Raw genomic sequence first — 18,298 nt, 5'->3', positions numbered from 1 at the left:
TAATATGTTGATGGAGCAGCGCCCTCCAGAAATAAACTTACCCTCTAACAACCAAATGAAATGTTAATATTGTTTGTGTATTTTTTGAAACACATTGTTTCTGTAGAGCAAAATCCTTTTTTAGATTCAAAATTTGTATTGATTTTTTTTTAAAAGGGGAAAAACAGTCAATATTCCGACACATCTTTAAGCTCCATTTGAGTTTAATCGAAAAATATGATTGACATGATTGACTCTCGAGGGCCGCACAAAATGATGTGGCGGGCCAGATGTGGCCCCCGGGCCGCCTCTTTGACACCTGCAGCAAAAGCAAAAAATAAAAAAAGTCCACCTTTCACATCTAGTAGAGGAAATATACGTGCATGCATAAAATGGGTGTTAATGTTTTTTTTATCTGCGAGTGTTTAAAGTGGTTCTTCAATCAGGAGCCTGAGGAAGGCTCTTCTATAAAAGTTTATGATTGAAATGCACATCTCCCGCTATCGCCTTCCACACCTCCCCTGCAGACTTCATTAAAGAGGGGATCTCATCGCTAAACAAAGTTGTCCATTGACTGTCTAAGGGCAGCCTCGTCTATCCCCTACTCTCATTTGCCCTTCATTGAATCAATTTCAAATCTATATCATAAGAATATTGGGAATAATGTCATCTTTAGCGGTCGAGTGGTTAGCGCGTCGGCCTCGCAGTTCTAGGGTGGAGGGTATTTCTATATATAATATATGTACATATGTACGGGTACATATGTACGGGTACATATGTACATGTACGTGTACATATGTACATGTACGTGTACATATGTACATGTACGTGTACATATGTACATGTACGTGTACATATGTACATGTACGTGTACATATGTACATGTACGTGTACATATGTACATGTACGTGTACATATGTACATGTACGTGTACATATGTACATGTACGTGTACATATGTACATGTACGTGTACATATGTACATGTACGTGTACATATGTACATGTACGTGTACATATGTACATGTACGTGTACATATGTACATGTACGTGTACATATGTACATGTACGTGTACATATGTACATGTACGTGTACATGTACGTGTACATATGTACGTGTACATATGTACATGTACGTGTACATATGTACGTGTACATATGTACGTGTACATATGTACGTGTACATATGTACGTGTACATATGTACGTGTACATATGTACGTGTACATATGTACGTGTACATATGTACGTGTACATATGTACGTGTACATATGTACGTGTACATATGTACGTGTACATATGTACGTGTACATATGTACGTGTACATGTACGTGTACATATGTACGTACATATGCACATGTACGTGTACATATGTATGTGTATACGTATGTGTGTGTGTATATGTATACACACACACATATATACGTATATATTATATAACAGGTAGTGTTCAAGGCAAAAATAATTTATTAAGAAGCAGAGGTTTGAAAACAGTCATAAAAACAATGAGATTTGCATAATGGCGAAGAACAGTGGCTTATTTGGTTTCTGCCTCAAGCAAATTTATGTTTGTCACATTGACAATAGCTGCATAAAAGGAAAAAAGTCTTTGAGTGCTTCAGAGTACCTTTTGATATTGGATGACATTTAGAATGTTTGAGTTTTGTTAGAACTATGTTGATAGTTGACGGTGACGAGGGTATATTCGCGGAGATTTCTTTTCAAAGTTCAAGTGGTTTTCGTCTGCAGCTTCAGTCGGTGTTTTCTCCCCCTGGCTATACAAAACACAAGAGATTTCAACTTACGTAAGGTAGGAAGCCTTTTCTCAGTCAATGTCTTGAGTGAATATTATAGTGATTGCTTTTTCGATAGCACTTTAGCTCACATTTGGCAGCCAATGTCTGATATATGCAGACACACAAAGTTACCCTTCGGTTATTAAAAAAATATAAAAGAAATCTGACTCACACACCAGTTTTATACATCAACAAAGTTAGATGGACACATCCATTATAACAAGACCTGTGAAGAACCAAAATTGAACAGCAAGTCTGTCACTTTGGTTTTACAACACTTTCAAGTCAAATCCAGGCACTTTTCATTGTTATTTAAAAAAAAAAAAAAGTATATAAATCATCTCCTGACACCATGTCATGACTAAACAAAAAAAATGGACATGTGCATCATAATGGCACAGAAAAAAAAGTCTGAAGTTTTCCATTTTAGGTTAAAATGCAGCAAATATGAGTGAATTCCAGCATGGAAATGTTAAATACTGACACTCCGGGTGTAAAAATGCCTGAAGGAAAACATCCGAGTTGCAGGTAATTTACCCAAATATTCCCTAATCGGTTGATTTGCTGTCATAATTTGTACCTGGCATTGGCTGGGGCTGTTTTTTAAGCACCTATCAATGTGAATAAAAGCTACAGCCTGGAATAAATAAATCAATTCTGACCAACGTTTTGTTAAAAAGGAAAAAAAAGCTGCTCGCATGCTGTTTAATTATGATTATTCCATCGTATTGGAGCTTCCCCGCTTTATTAGTAATGGCGAAAAATGAAATAACATGTGTCTTGAGTTGGATAAATGAGAATTCCTGATAGAGATGTACTTTATTTATTATACATAAACAAAGTTTGGCAAAGAATAGCTTGAGTGTGTCTCTGGTGAATGGAGCAAGGCAGAAAGAGCGCCGCACTAACCCACTTGTTTTGGGCCTTCGGGGGCTGACTGCCTTCTGTGCAGATTGAAAGTCATAGAACCGTTTCAGGCCGTGTCCATGAATAAATCATAGAACAAGAAATACAACAAGAAGCAGCTGGCTGAATTTTTCATTCCCGCCAGTCCGTGACGCAACCCAAAAGATAAGAGGTCATTTTATAATATCGTAAAAGTTAATGAGACTTTCCCTTGTAAATAGACGAACACTGTAAAACGTGGCAAACCGCAGTGGGTCGGTCACGTGATTACGTGTTGTCATGTGGAAATCAGGAGGGGGCAAATATTGGAATCAACTAGATTTTTAAAGTATCTTCACCAGTATGAATTCCTACAATTTTTTTCTCTTGACGTTGCACTGTGACTGATTTCAAAACCTTCGTTTTGCAGAATAAGTTCACTTTAAATAAAAACGACACACTCCACACAAGACACACTCCCATTTCGACCTCGTGCATGAAACTGTTCAGAATATAAAAATATGACTTTTGTCCTTCTAAAACAGGGTTTAGCAAACACGCGGCTCTCGAGCCGCATGCGGCTCCCAGCCAAACTGTATGTGGCTCTTTGCTTCTGATCATAGTTTGTATATACCTACAAGTAAATATCGTCTACCGCGCACTAGAACCAAAATGGTCGCCCTCCTATTCAGTTTCAAAGGTGGGGTTCATGTTATGATGGGCATGTTAATGCAGTTTTGTGTTAGGTTGTTGTTGTTGTTGTTGCTGTTGTTGTTGTTGCTGTTGTTGCTGCTGCTGTTGTTGCGGTTGTTGCGGTTGTTGCGGTTGTTGTTGCGGTTGTTGTTGTTGTTGCGGTTGTTGTTGTTGTTGCGGTTGTTGTTGTTGTTGTTGCGGTTGTTGTTGTTGTTGTTGCGGTTGTTGTTGTTGTTGCGGTTGTTGGGTCAGATTTATTTGTAACTGCAGCCATGCTCTAGTGCTTCTGTTTCTTTGCATCTCATCGTTTCGAACTGGATTGCAAAAATCCATCCAAACATATTGAATAGGCTTTTTTCCATTTTGGTTAGGTGAATATTAAATGAATAATGTCCACCGAGAGTAACCTTCAGAGGAAAACGGCTCCCACTACAAGACTATACATGTAAAGCCGGGATGAGTCAAACAGCGCTGTTCACGCCGGGTATCTGCAGTTATTATCTCACGTCTGCTGGGATCAAACTTGGAACGTTAAGAAGTTGCGGAGAAGATGAGACCCCAGCATCCTGGATTTCAGACACTTGCAGCCTAACAAGAACGCAAAATCATTTCACGCCGTATTAACAGACAGATTGCTCGATGCGGCGCGTGTCAATCCATTGATTACGTGGATATTGCACATCATGAGTCCAAAGTAAACAAAAGGGACCGCAAGTGGTGATGCTGAGGGGAAAATTGATCGTCTGTGCTCAGTCATTTTATGTTTTGGAACAATGCGCTCACTTTTTCTTTAAAATATTTTTTCCCCTTCCAAAAAAGCATTATATTTGTTGTCACCATACTGATTTTTTTTACCCCTTCTTCCCCATTTTGTAATATGCATATTGTTGATATCTCCTATAATATTCTCATCCGCTTATCCTCACAAGGGTCGCAGGGGTGCCATAGCCTATCCTATCCCAGCCACCTACAGGCAGTAATCGGGGGGTACCTTGGATTATATGTACATATTTAATTACCACTTATCCTTGCAAGACTCGTGGGGGTGCTCAAGCTATCCTAACCCTATCTCCCCATGGATAGTATGCTATGTAGTAATAATAGGGGCGATCCTACTTCGCAGATTTTTGATTATCGCGGCCTTGTCTGGTCTACTTTATCCGCGATATTCGAGGGATTACTATATATGCCCAGCACTTGTAGTTTTAGATCAGGGGTCGGGAACCATTTTGACGAAGAGAGCCACAAACAATTCATATTTTCCAATGTTATTCCTTGGAAGCCATACTACGAATTTAAAAGTCAAAATACATACATGTAAACAAGTGCCTTTTCAATTTTTTTTTGTAATTTCACCACTTTTAAAGTGGAAAAAACTGAATATTTTTAAAAAGATTCTTATGCTGTTGCTAATCAATGAGAGGATGCATTCCATAAGAGTCTACAGCAAAAAAAATGAGTATTAAAGCAGTTCTAGATGTAATATCTCAGTTCTGTCACCAGCAATTTCCATATTTTAGCTCACAGGTTAGCAAAGAGCCAGATGCACCCATCAAAAGAGCCACATGTGGCTCCTGAGCCATAGGTTCCCTACCCCTGTTTTAGATCATGAATCAATAAAGAAATGTAGCTTGATATTGTGCGTATTTTCCCAGTCCCTTTTTGTATTTAGTTTCCTGTTTCCCTGTCCATTTTGTATTTAGTTTCTTGGTTGTTGCAGTACATAGTGAAGCAGTAGCTTTGAACTTGCTAAAGCAGAGCAGCCGTTTTCCTCAATATACTACGCCAATGACGTAAATCCCCGCCTCTTTCCTTCAGGAGCAACCAGATCGTACGTAAAAGGAGTTGGTGAATGGGCGTTTCTCCGCTTCCTTTGACGCAATATATGCGGAAGTCCTCCCACCCCCTTGTTCGCACGGAGCGGAGACGAGATGCACACGGCACTCAAGTGAGGTAACCACACAAAAAAACCATTTACTCTTCATTCACTCCCACAACATGGACTCGAGCAAGTGCACTCTTTGCTTGCTCTTCCATGCGAAGCTTTATTAAACCGCGATCGGCCCGCATTTCCACTTCCAATCATGTAGTTTTAGGATCTCTTCTCTTCAAGACTCATTTCCTGTGTGGATGTCTGCTAGCTCTTGTTGCATTGCGTTTTACCAGCTGCTTCTATGTCGATCCTAATCTCAAGTCTCATTGTACACGTACACACAAATGCTTGTTGGGGTGATCTGATCTTTTTCATCGGACATGTCACCGTCTTTGATCGTTTAGTTTAAGATCGCAGTGATTTGTTTTCATTGGAAACTTCATCGGGTATTCATCCTCGCCACGTGCTGCGATCCTATGCGGCGTGGACTTGATTTCGATCATCTCATTTGATTTAATGACGATTTGTGGATTTAAAAAAAGTAGATGGCTCGTCGTGCTTATAAGGGAGAGAAGTAGTCATCCGTATGGCACGTTTACTAAGCCCTACCGGGCTATTTAGGGGTCGCACCGACGGTTGGATTTGCATCGCTTTGGCGCAAGTGTCCAATTCAACTCGTGAAATTTGATTAATCCAACTAAAATTTATTTTTACTTGAGCATGTGCGCTGACCTTTTGGAAAGGCTTCAATTAAATAATGAATGCCTTTTCAACGCATTCACTTTTAGCTGTTTTATAGTGCATTTTTTTCATATTGCCAGCAATTTTAAGAGCTTTTTGACCAAACCTAAAAGAGCCACTTAATATAATTATTTTTTTTTTTGCACTATAGGATAAACTCTAACCCTACCAAAATAAAAGGAAACCTCTTTTATCTATATCCCCATCCTGAAATAAAATAAATTAACAGTCTATTTTATGCTATAGGTCTTATTTTGGATTTTGAAACACTTTTTCCCTGTAAAAAAAGTGACCTAAATTCCAATTTAAAAAGAAAAAAAAATCTTAAGTGTTCAGGTTTGCTTTCCTGCCAGAACAAGTGAACAAAATATTTCATCAATCTGATGAGCCGTAGTTTTTGGGAATGCTTGCCTCTGCTAACAACTGACATTAATTTCATAACTCCCTTCGGAATGTGGCAAACCTGGTTGGCCAGGATAGGCTCCGACACCCCTGCAAACCTTGTGAGTATAAGCGGCACGAAATGAAATGGATAAATGGCATTCCTGCAAAGCACGTAATTCTCAATAGAAGCTTTTGAGTATGTAGGCACATAACAAAAGGAGAACTGTTTTATAATTCTAATCTGTTCATAATACAGTTCAATTCAAAATGGACTGGAAAAGCAGTGTATATCAAGTGAAATCTTTTTTATTTCAAATAACATATAATAATCTTGCTAGTTGTTGTCAAAAAGCTGCAGGTATTTTCATGGCACTCCAAAACAATTTTGGCATTGTAGCAAAGTCATCTGATTCAGATTGCTCCGTTTTAGATTTTAAATCATGCACACACAAAACTAATAAATAGGCCATTCAGGTTTTGCCAAATCAGATGCTTGATCATGCTTCTCCACAGCAGGATTTTTGGTAAACAAACATCATAAGAATGACATTGCGATTACAGCTAGACCGGTTATGAATATATATTTTTTTCTAAATCATGCTTTACATACTGAAAAGTAGATCTTGTAGCCAAAAAGTCTAAAGTTTGAACACCCCGGGTCTAGATAGTCTAGAGCACATGTGTCAAAGTGGCGGCCCTGTGGCCAAATCTGGCCCGCCGCATCATTTTGTGTGGCCCGGGAAAGTAAATCATGAGTGCTGACTTTCTGTTTTAGGATCAAATTAAAATGAAGAGTATAAATGTATATTAAATTTCCTGATTTTCCCCCTTTTAAATCAATAATTGTCATTTTTTAATCCATATTTTCTGTGTTTTTAGTTCAAAAATCATTTTGTAAAATCTAAAAAAATATATAAAAAAGCTAAAATAAACATTTTTTTTAGATCTATAAAAAAACTGAATATTCAGGCCTTTTAATCCAGTTCTTTTAATCCATTTATTAAAAAAAAATCTAAATATTATATCTAAAATGGTCCGGCCCACGTGAAATCGAGTTGACGTTAAAGCGGCCCGTGAACCAACCCGAGTCTGACACCCCTGCTCTAAATTGTCTAGAACTTTCCCACCATTTGTTGCCAGTATACTTACTTTATTTATGACTCCTTGATCAAACTAATGCAATTAATGCGACAGCGCTGTAGCAAAAATTATATTCAAGGATTAAAATTTCATGAAAATGTATTCTCTGAAAATCTCTGTTCTTTGAACATTTGAAAACGTCTTCCTCTTTACTTTTGTATTGTGATTGTTTATACATCCACAGAGAGCTCGTGTGGTTTTTCCCAAGGCTGACACACACACTCACACACACACAAACACACACACACCGTCTCCCCCTACATCCTTTACAAATAAGTTAATCCTCCGAAGTCTGGACCTGGAACCATTCGGTGGTCTTACCTTGGTTGAAGACTGTTTATATATTTGTTGTGGTGTTTGACAAGAAGGTAAGGACCACACCCCCACAATACATAGTTTTATTTTCCGTTCATAAGCATTCTGTTTGCTTATATTTTGAGTTGTTTATTCTTAACGCCAATACAAAATACTCTCATCTCAATCCGATGTATTCGAGAGAAGTGAAGCTAAGTTTCAAGTAATTATTTATGTTTATGTTTTGTTTCTTGTTTGCTAATCGTCCTTTTTTCCCTACGACAACTTTCCAAACAATGTTAGAAAAGCTTTTGAAACTATAAAACAATGTTTACGGCCAGTTCCTATATATGTCATGTATATATTTCATAAGAATCGTACGTATTTCATAAGAATCTAAGCAATATGTATCGCATTTAAGCCCCCACTATATTGAAGTTCATTTTTGGAATACAGCTATATTGCAAATTTTGTTGACTTTTTTTTTTTAACTCTATATGCCCAAATGTATCCTATTTAATTTATGAATTTTTGAGCAATGGGAGATTTTTGTGCCCTGAAAAAATTCTAATGGATGAACATGATGAAAAAATGTACATATGACAATTTATATTTGTATTCCTCCAGGCTCAGAGTTTAAAGAATTTTAATTTGCTGCTTATTATTTCATGGTTTGGGCATTACATGGTTAAAATCATACAAATTGTTTACATTTGAGAGCCATTGCACGAAAAGCACTATTCTCAGTTTCAGATTGAGATATATTGTCCACAAGAGAGCATCGATTGGTGTGTTTGATCATACTTTTTTGGCTATTGATTTTAAAATCTCATTTTCTCACTCATTCTCCGAATGTGATCTGGAATATTGTTAAATTCAAAGGAGCGAAAGATGATGGTTTTGTCAAATCTACCTCATTTTGAGTATTTTTGCACTTTTGGAAAACTAATCAACTGCTCAATAAGGGCCAGCGAAAAACCGAATTTCACTTTATTTTTATTTTTAAATAGCTTCTTTTGGTAGATTGGCACATGTTTAACGAGGCACCTGCAAAACTTAGCTATTATACAACTGCTTTATTGTGATTTCCCCCCCCCCCCCCCCCCCCCCCCCCCCATTTTCCTTCAGGGCCATGCTTGCCTCAGAAATGAGAAACATTGGTCATGTGAGATTCATATGAAGAAGCTTAAAGTTGAAACAGAAGTTATTCCCTTTAGTGATAAATAACTGAAATCCTGCTGTCATCAGTGACCTGGATTTCAAAACACAGTCCGCGTCTTATGTCGCATTACAAACTATTACTATAACCCAGGGGTCGGGAACCTTTTTGAAAGAGAGAGCCATAAACAATTACTATTTTCAAATGTTATTCCCTGAGAGCCATACTCACAATTTAAAAGTCAAAATACATGAAAATTTGCCATTTTTTTAGTCATTTTACCACTTTTAAAGTACAAAAAGTCTTTAAATTCTTTTGACAACATTGTTACGCTGTTGATAATCAATGAATATCAATGAGTATCAATGAGAGAATAGATGCAGAAGACTCTAATGGAAAAAAAAAAGTCAATGCCACAGTGCCGATGTGACGTTCCTATTGGTGCATTCGGGACTCTGCTCTCTCACCACCGGTTTCCATATTATTTTAGCTCAGAGCCATATGCAACCATCAAAAGAGCCACATGTGGCTCCCGAGCCATAGGTTCCCTACCCCTGCTATAACCAATTATTCACCAGCAGTTGTTTTAAGTGTAAAATACAAGCGTCAATTAATCAACAGCCATTCTATTGCGCTATTGGACAGAATTTAAAGAATAAAATAGGGTTTTTATGCGCACATAGGGGATTTTTGTATTTTTATTTTTTATTCCTGCTCCGTCTGTTGTTTTTGTTTGGTTGGTGAGTGGTGATGCCATACCCAAGTGTTGTATTTCTTTCTTTTGATAATGAAGTGCCTCCATTAAATTTCCACGTGCTCCGCCTTACCCTTCCACAAGTATTATCTGGTTCAACGCTCGTCACATTCTGCCCAGCAAATGAACTGTGGCAAAGTTCCGAGATGCTGCTGTTTCTCCTCGGGCAACCACTCGGCGTCCTTCAGGGGAATAAATAAACCTTAGTTAGGTCTCATAACGTACGTCCAGTTCGCCAAGCAAGTGCTAACATACATTTTTCAGCCTTTCTGATACAGCTTAGAATTGGTTCTACCGAGAACATTATCCACACAAAGGTAGTGGAAGGTACTGGAATAGGCAATTTATCCGAAATGTTTTCTGATCTCCAATTTATGACATCAATTTTGATTTTTTGTCTTTCCCCAGAGTGCAGCTGTGAGAAAAAAAAGTGCTTCAAATATCAGCCTCAGAACCGGGATCCACAAAAAAAGAATATTCACGTAAGTGACCAAATCTTTCATTTAATATTGTTTCCTTAACGTGAGCGTAAAATTTCCTGCCACTGTCAAATCAAATCAATCCAATTAAATCAAAAGCCTTTATTGTCATTATACACGGCTGCGTATAACAAAATTGGTGGTCCGTTTTCCCAGTAAAAACATAAATAAGTCATATAAAAATATAAAAAGTCACACCCGGGCTAGGTAAATTCTAAAATATTGCACAATTTAAGATATTGCACATTGTTATCAGTCGTCGGATTTACGAGATTTTTGGGAGGCGAGCTATCGTTTTAATTTGCGAGCAAAATACTCATATTTTTATTTTGTAATGCCAGTTCAGGGGTGGCGAAAAGTTGGACAAAAAGAGCCAAAATTGGAAACTGTAAGAGTCAAAGAGCCAAAATTGGAAACTGTAAGAGTCAAAGAGCCAAAATTTGAAACTGTAAGAGTCAAAGAGTCAAAATTCGAAACTGTAAGGGTCAAAGAGCCAAAATTTGAAACAGAGTCAAAGAGCCACGTCGTACTTCAGAAGCCGCATAAAAAATCCAATCTACCAAATTATATTTTAAATATAATTTATTATTTGTTTTTAATGCTCCCTGGCGAATTGGAGTGTAAATAAAAATAAGAAAAACATGAAACGAGGCAAAGAGCCACAATATATACAAAATATACGAAGCAAAGAGCCGCATTCATTTTGGCCGGGAGCCGCATATGGCTCGAGAGCAACGTGTTGCTAGTGAACTTGTAGTGACACAGGCGGGTTTTCAGTTGAAATGATGAATATAGGTCCCTCAGGAATTTTGTGTTTTACTTGTTTTGCTCGCCTTGATTTTAATCAACGTCTTCAAGATGTTCGCCTTCCCTGTTCCACATTGTGACAGATAACGAGGCCGTAATCAACAAAAGACAGTGGGACTCTGTGACTGGAGGGTGTGATGTGAAAATAGCACCGCTGTTAACCCGACCCTATCAGCAGTTTGGGTTCAGAGGTCACCTCTCTTTCTGGGTTATAAACGCCGTCGACAGCTGTGAAGTAGCTTTCTAATGCGGAACTTTCGATCCGAGCGCCATCCGCCGTCATTTCACGCCTCTCGTTCAGCGGTCCTCGGAGGTACGTCGTTCTGCTTCGGTTTCGGTCATGCACTTTTAGATGGGAACAAAATCTCGGCTCAGATATCCGCCTTACCGTTGTTGGCGGCGCTATTGTTACAATCCGTGCGACTATCTGCAGCACTCGCTCACGTGACACTTTACTACTCTTCTGCCAGTTTGTACTGGGATAAGAAAGTGCTGGATGACAATCTAAGCAACAAATAAATATTATTAAATTAGGCATATTTGCATTCATTGCTGTTTCAGTTGCGTTTTCCATTTTGTTGACCGTAAAGGCAAATTGACATTGAATGGAATGCTTTTATTTCCATTATACAATTATATAATGAGATTTAAAGCGTCATCACCAAGTGCACAAATAACAACAACAAACAAACAGACAAATAAATATTCAATTCATAACAATGACTGAGAAATTAATGAGCAGTAAATACGTAGTCATCATAATAAGAAGTCAACAACATAAATAAGTAGGGAAGGGACAATAAATAAGCAGTGGGGTGAATCAGGATTTTAATGGGAAATGAACACTAATTTACTCATGTAAACAATGGTTGACTTACCGAAACATTGATATCATAATAAATGTTAGTGCGTTGCCGTGGTACCTGTTGTTTTGCTCATCCGAATTTGGTACTAAGCCGTTGTAATTGTGCATCAATTCAGTGTAGTTGGCTGTCAGCGTGTGCTTGAATATCTGAAGTTGACTGCATGCCGTGCCTGGGGCCAATACTCGTCCACTTGGATTATTATTGCTGGCGCTTTCCCTCGGGCTTTGCAGGAGACCTTATGAGAATCATTTGACTCCAGTAAAAATGCTGCTTGAGGCTTTTTTTAAGTGGGAAGAATGAGCAATTTGTTGCCCAATTCTCTCAAGACTGTATTGTGTTCCAGAAGACTCGTCTCGCTCGTTAAATAGTGTGCGGAATTCTCGCTACAAGATGGCAAGCAGTCCACCATTTGAATATTCCGTCCGCATAAATTGGCTTTTTGGCTCCATTGTGCTTCATCGTCTTTACGGCTTTTTGGGTCTTATTGTATTTGTGTGCTTTGTTTGTATTTTATGTCAGTTGTATTTTTTGTTTGATTGGCAGGGGGGGGCAGAAGTCAGAGACAATGCAAGTCCACGGGCACACCCGATTTTGTTTCCTTTGCGTCCTCACCTTCTTGTACCAGCAACCGAGCCACTGTCACGGAGACGGCCGCCATCAGCAACACCGCGGTCGCCGCCACGCCAACCAGAGCCACGCCAACCAGGACCACAACGATTTGCAGATTTCCGAAGCGCCGTACGTCCGAAGACCCGATCCCGCCGCGGAATCCTCGCCCCCGCGGGAGGCTTCTTTAGAAGAAGAGCAGCACTACTACATCCAGCAGCTGTTCAGGAGTTACGGTCAGAAAGACCGGCTGGATTTCCAAGGATTTCAGAGTCTTCTGCTCAGCCTCGGCCTCGGCGAGGTGAAATTGATCGACCTGGATCACAATGACCTCGGGCACGACCATGTGTCGCATCTCGTCGTTCTGGAGGCGCAGGAGGGCCTACATACGCACGGTGACGCTCACGACCACGGGCAGCATCATCCCGGCGACCGCCATTCCAACACGGAACAAAACCAGACAGAGTGCAGTCGGCACGCCGATAACGCCGTTACATCTTCCAATGTGACAAAAGAGCACCCGCACAAACACCACCGGGATCACACGAAGGAGCACAAAGCAGAGCACGGTCACAATCACGATCATGGTCATGATCACGATCACGGACACGATCACGACCACAATCATGACCACGGCCACGATCACGGTCACGATCACAATCACGATGAACATCCCAAACACAGCCAAACGACCACAGACACGGCACCCTCAAGTCCCGATCATCCGTCTTCTGCCCAAACGAAGCCACCCCTCGACCAGCAAGACCCGAGATCATCTCCTGCCCCCACGGACGCCAAGACCAAGAAACCGAGAAAACCAGGACGAGTGCGAGGACTTCGAGGGCAAAATAAAACCGTGTCGACCCCCGCGTCCGCTTCCGATAACCACAATGAAAAGCACAGCGATGAATCCGGTCAGCATCAATCTCCTAAACACAAACGAGAAGTGCCGCTTATCGCCAACACCGCCACCGTTCCTGGCCCTGTTGTCTATGGACATCCCTATCATCAGCATGAGGAGGTGGGTACATTTCTTAAGTTAATTCAATCACCGCCTAAAAAATAATCATGTCCCCGGTGCGACCACTTGACCGGAAATCGGGCAAAATCGCGTCATTACAAATCGGTTGGGTTTTTAAAATGTATGTGTTTTCATTTTTAAGTATTAAGTCAATGGCTGGCATTGACAGAGATTGGCAATTGATATATAAATTAAAATATTGGACACTTGCTAGCCAATGAGTAACGACTAATTGAGGGTGTTTCTTGTTTGGACGGTGATAATTCCGGTTTGATTCAATCGAAGGATGCAAAAGTCGGACAATTTCATTTTCCACTTTGTCCTTTGGACACATTTTTGAGGGTAAAATCATTTTTTTATGCAAGTTAACTAATTCCCTGCCATTGACGGCGCTAAACGAAGCGCCATGACGTTTAACTCATTTGATACTTGATAGCGAGTTAAGTTTCCATGAAATGTCCATCACCCCCACCACGTTTTCCCTCTTCTGTCCATCCCAGTGTTTGAACCTGACCCAGCTCCTCAGCTACTACGGACTGAGTCCCAATTCCCTCATCTCTCCGAGTCAGTTCACCTACCTGTGCCCCGCCCTCCTGTACCAGATAGACCGGCGGGTGTGCATCCGCCATAACCAGCAACAGGAGGACGAGAACGTCAGCTCCGGTAAGAATCGGCGTGCTCACTCCAGCATGCATTTCAATACAATCATAATCGAATCAGCCTGAAGCATTCGCAGAGAGAAAAAAAGAGCACACATTTGGAGTACACTTATTCCAAATAGCAAGTAAAAGTCAATATTTACAGTGTAACGCACACGCCTTGAGATTCAGTCCACTTGACCTTACCAATGTAGTCCTATTAATCTCTCAAGTCGGGCCATTATCTTTTCTTCCATTCAACCTTACACTTTTTTTTTTACACGTTTAAGCCACAGTTTTGCTCACAAATGTATATTTGTCAGGGTAAGCCCTATTGCTAATTAAATGCAGCAGCATAAAGGAGATTAAGCATCAGACACAAAGAGCCGCGTGATCTCGTCACATCAATAAATCCTCGGATTCCCGTGCTAACGTCTTTAGCTTATCTATTTACCGTCAATTTGGGGTTATGTTGAATCGGTTGCGCGAATGATTTGATCTCGAGATTTCTTTTGGAGTAAGTCTTGCGGGAGAGTCCAAAAATAAGACGCTGTCTTCTCGAAGACAATTAGGAATATATAAATAAACAATATATGTAAGCACAAAATAAATCCTTTTTAAAGGCTGGTGAACTCATCATTTTGGGACTCAACCGTTCCCCGTGTGACGCGAGTTTAAGAACGGAACGCAACGCTTCACGAGCACCCTCTCGAGAACACTGAGGCATGCAAACGTAGCTTATTTCCGCGCTCCGACACCAACCTTGACTTTTCTATGGCTTCGGTTACCGTGGCGACCGCCCAAAGAAATTGACAGCTTCGTCAAGATATGTCGTGGCTTTTCCAAGCCTTCCGGCGAATGGCGACAAATATAGCAACTTTTACAGTTGCTCTTGAAGACTTTTGGAGAACCGTAAATAAAATTTTCGTTTCTTTTCAGTCCCCATGTTCCCTATTTTTTTAAAATCATGATTAAAAAGCAGCTCCTTTGGGTTTACCTGTATCAAGCACGCCAGAAGCCGAGTTGTGTCACAGACATAAAAATGGAAATGTTAACAAGAACGTCGTCGCCAATGAGTTGAAAAGGGCAAAAATAGCAGCTTATTAGTGACAAATGATAGGCGCCGCACGCCGTCGCTAGATTCACCCCCACGCCATTTTTCCCTTTACCTCCTGCCGGCATCTGCTTTTCACCGTGGTCCGAGAATGCCCCTCGTTTTGCGCCGTGCCAATTAGGAAACGGCAAGCGGCACCCCGCGCCATTTCTCCCAAGATGCAGCTCGCGAGGGAGTCATAATTGGAGAGAGGAAGCCAAACGGCGGAGCGGCTCCTCTGCTGGGTTCTTTTGCCGTCATCGACGACCACACGCGGTGGCGGCAAAAAGAAAAAATCACATTTACGCCAGGCGTCTTTAGTAAAAAGCACCGATCGGATAATGAGATCGGGAGGTCGATGAGGTGCGTTTAGTGAAAACTCGCCGTCGTCGTGAATTGTCAGGCTCGTATTAATGTGCCTTTCAGCATTCCTGATGGAACTCATTTTTTTTTTTAAAGCAGCCTTTGGCTCTTTTGAGGCAGACTAAGAAAAATAGAAACAATAAAAGAAGAAAATGAGGGATGCCATAGGAAATTTTATTAACATGTAGGTGTGGTTTGCACTTCTCGCAAGGAATTTGTATCGTACTTTGAAAGGAAACACAACTTTTGATTGTCTTTTTGTAAATCTGACTCATTTAATATCCAAGTAATGTATTTTTCGGACTAAGTCGCAACTTTTCCATCGTTTGGCCTCTAGCCTGCGACTAATATTCGATGTGCGAATTGTTTTTTTCTTCTCTGCAACAGTCCGTTATGTCATTTTTAGGCTATAGCTATCTGAAAAATGGTTATATGAACAGAGGCGTCTTTAGTTTGTTGGATTGGATTGGATAACTTTATTCATCCCGTATTCGGGAAATTTCGTTGTCACAGTAGCAAGAGGGTGAGAATGCAGATATAGGAAAGGCATTTTAGACATGGATAGGTAATACGTAAGTTAATAAATAAATCAATACATGAATAAATATATAAATAAATAACCGTGTTGCTGAAATATTTATATTTATATATATATATATATATATATATATATATATATATATATATATATATATATATATATATATATGCATATATATATATATATATATATATATATGCATACATACACAGATGTACATGTATACATACGGTAGGTCTTAACACTGTTGCTGTCTATTGGTACTTTAACGTAGGTTTGTTCTTGAATTAAAAAATGGCCCTCCTAAAATTTCAAAAAATACGCTATGTAAGAAAACGCATTCTTTGTAAAAATAGCTCAATTGCTGCTTTTTGCACCGTATGAGGTTTAAAAAAATAATAAAAGGAACGTTTTTGGGAGATATTGCGGAAAAGACCACCTATAATTTGGATTTAGTAGGAGTTTTTTTATTTCAATAGCATGTCAATCTAAGTCCACTAGACCTTGGCGTTAACACCGCAACAAAATATTCCTCCTACTGCTTTAAAACTAGCATCAGCAAAACATTAAAATGTCTTCCGTTTTTTTTTCCAATTGGGCTACGTGGTCCCGTGGAGACTGGTCCAGATGCCAACTCTCCAAATTGTAGTGGCTCAGAGACCCTCGGGCTCCGACCAGATCCCTCCAAGATGAACTTGCGGCTGTTTTGGGAGGGAGAATTTTGCCCGGGGAAATGTTTTTGGCTAATATGTCTTCATCCTACAGCTGCTTAATGAGACAGTGACAGCTTGATTCAGTTTCTCTAAAGACCACTCTGTCAGGCATAAGACACATCATCTGCTCGCAAACTTGCCCACCTGGGGTCCATTTGACGAGGAAAGGCGGCGTGGCTGCCACTGTCATTTTTGCACTCATTAGTCAATTCTCCGCCTCTGGCGCTGCGTTTACTTGAGATGCGTCTTTAAACGCCACGCCAGTGGACTCGCGAAAATGCCGCTTTGTCGTCTTTCTAATCCCGCTTTCCCAAGTTTCAACACGGGATTACGAGAAAAAATATATATTTGCCGCGGAATTACGAAAAAAAACATATTAAAGCCGAAAAATACGACGAAGTCATTTAATCGAAACTGGAAAACAAGAATTAGCAAAGTTATTTTCCAAACATCTGTCTGTCGAAAACAGACGACGACGTTGCAATTTATTTTATAGTTTTGGAAGACATGAATGGAAAATAAATAAATTCGGCTCATATCGCAAAATTTGTCAACAGGCAGTTTGCCAAATTCCACTTAAGCTCAAGTATTGTATTATTAATTAGGAGAAAGAAAGCACAATGTTAGAAAGAGCAAGGAGTGATTTTCTTGATTTTTTTTTATGGTTACTGGACATTTTCTCTTGATCCAGTAGTGAAAATAAATGAATAATAAATCATTTTAGTATCCATTTTGATTCGCATGCAATCCATATCTAGCTTCTAAAATTAATAATGAATCATTTTAGTATACATTGATCCATATTAAGCTTCTAATTTAATCTTTTTTAAAATAGTTTCAATGTAAATATGATTATACATAAATATCAGTGTCCTTATATACTTCAGGATTATTATTATTTCTTCTATTAGATCTTTCCGATCCTCTCTTTAACAAATTAATTTAGAACCCTTGCACTTATTTGTCCCACGGAGAAAAACAAGTTTGGACACCCCCGATTTAAACGAGGCCGTCATTGAAATCAATGGAGAATCTTTGTCTTGTGCCGAAAAGGAATGTGCATTCCACGCATGCTGTTTTTCAGTCAATAAAAGCCCCCAGAAGGATCCAGTTTTGCTTTAGCAAGCCCACGACATTGAATTTCATACAACATTAAGCATTTTGTCCTCTGTGACCAAAAAGTCCTCAACTTGGCCGCTCTGGCCTTGCGCTGTTTTGACACTTTTAAACGATAGCGTGGCTTTTATCACGCCGCTCCGCGTCCTGTCTTCCATCAACGCCGTTGAACGCGGGCATGCCAGCAGGAGAAATAAAAATGAGCTGGAATTCTGCTGAAATGTCATTGGAAAGTTTTTCGGCTTTCGCCTAGTCATCGTCGCAAGGGCATGGGAATTGAAAACCTGCGGAAAGTAGGGCGCATGCGCTTTTTGTTGTTGGTACTGTGATACCTTGAGATACGAGCTTAATGCGTTCCGG

The 18,298-nt window shown here is 39.8% G+C and overlaps 1 protein-coding gene across 7 annotated transcripts in view; it reads left to right on the top strand.

The window, feature by feature from the left end:
* slc39a10 (solute carrier family 39 member 10) overlaps positions 1–18,298 on the top strand; it is a 137,827-nt gene that overhangs the window by 110,483 nt on the left and 9,046 nt on the right. For 6 of the 7 annotated variants that reach the window (XM_077617480.1, XM_077617483.1, XM_077617479.1 and 3 more), the window contains 4 exons: positions 5,169–5,303; positions 10,104–10,177; positions 12,391–13,474; positions 13,975–14,137. In XM_077617480.1, the coding sequence (XP_077473606.1) occupies positions 12,413–13,474; positions 13,975–14,137 (1,225 nt within the window). In that variant the 5' untranslated portion in view covers positions 5,169–5,303; positions 10,104–10,177; positions 12,391–12,412. Of the gene's footprint in view, positions 1–5,168; positions 5,304–10,103; positions 10,178–11,154; positions 11,295–12,390; positions 13,475–13,974; positions 14,138–18,298 lie in introns of those variants that run through there. The other variant, XM_077617482.1, reaches the window with a different exon arrangement.

Source organism: Stigmatopora argus, chromosome 13, assembly GCF_051989625.1.
Source record: "Stigmatopora argus isolate UIUO_Sarg chromosome 13, RoL_Sarg_1.0, whole genome shotgun sequence".
Lineage (NCBI taxonomy): Eukaryota > Metazoa > Chordata > Actinopteri > Syngnathiformes > Syngnathidae > Stigmatopora > Stigmatopora argus.
Note: the sequence above shows the minus strand (reverse complement) of the source record. Positions and strands in the feature narration are given on the sequence as shown.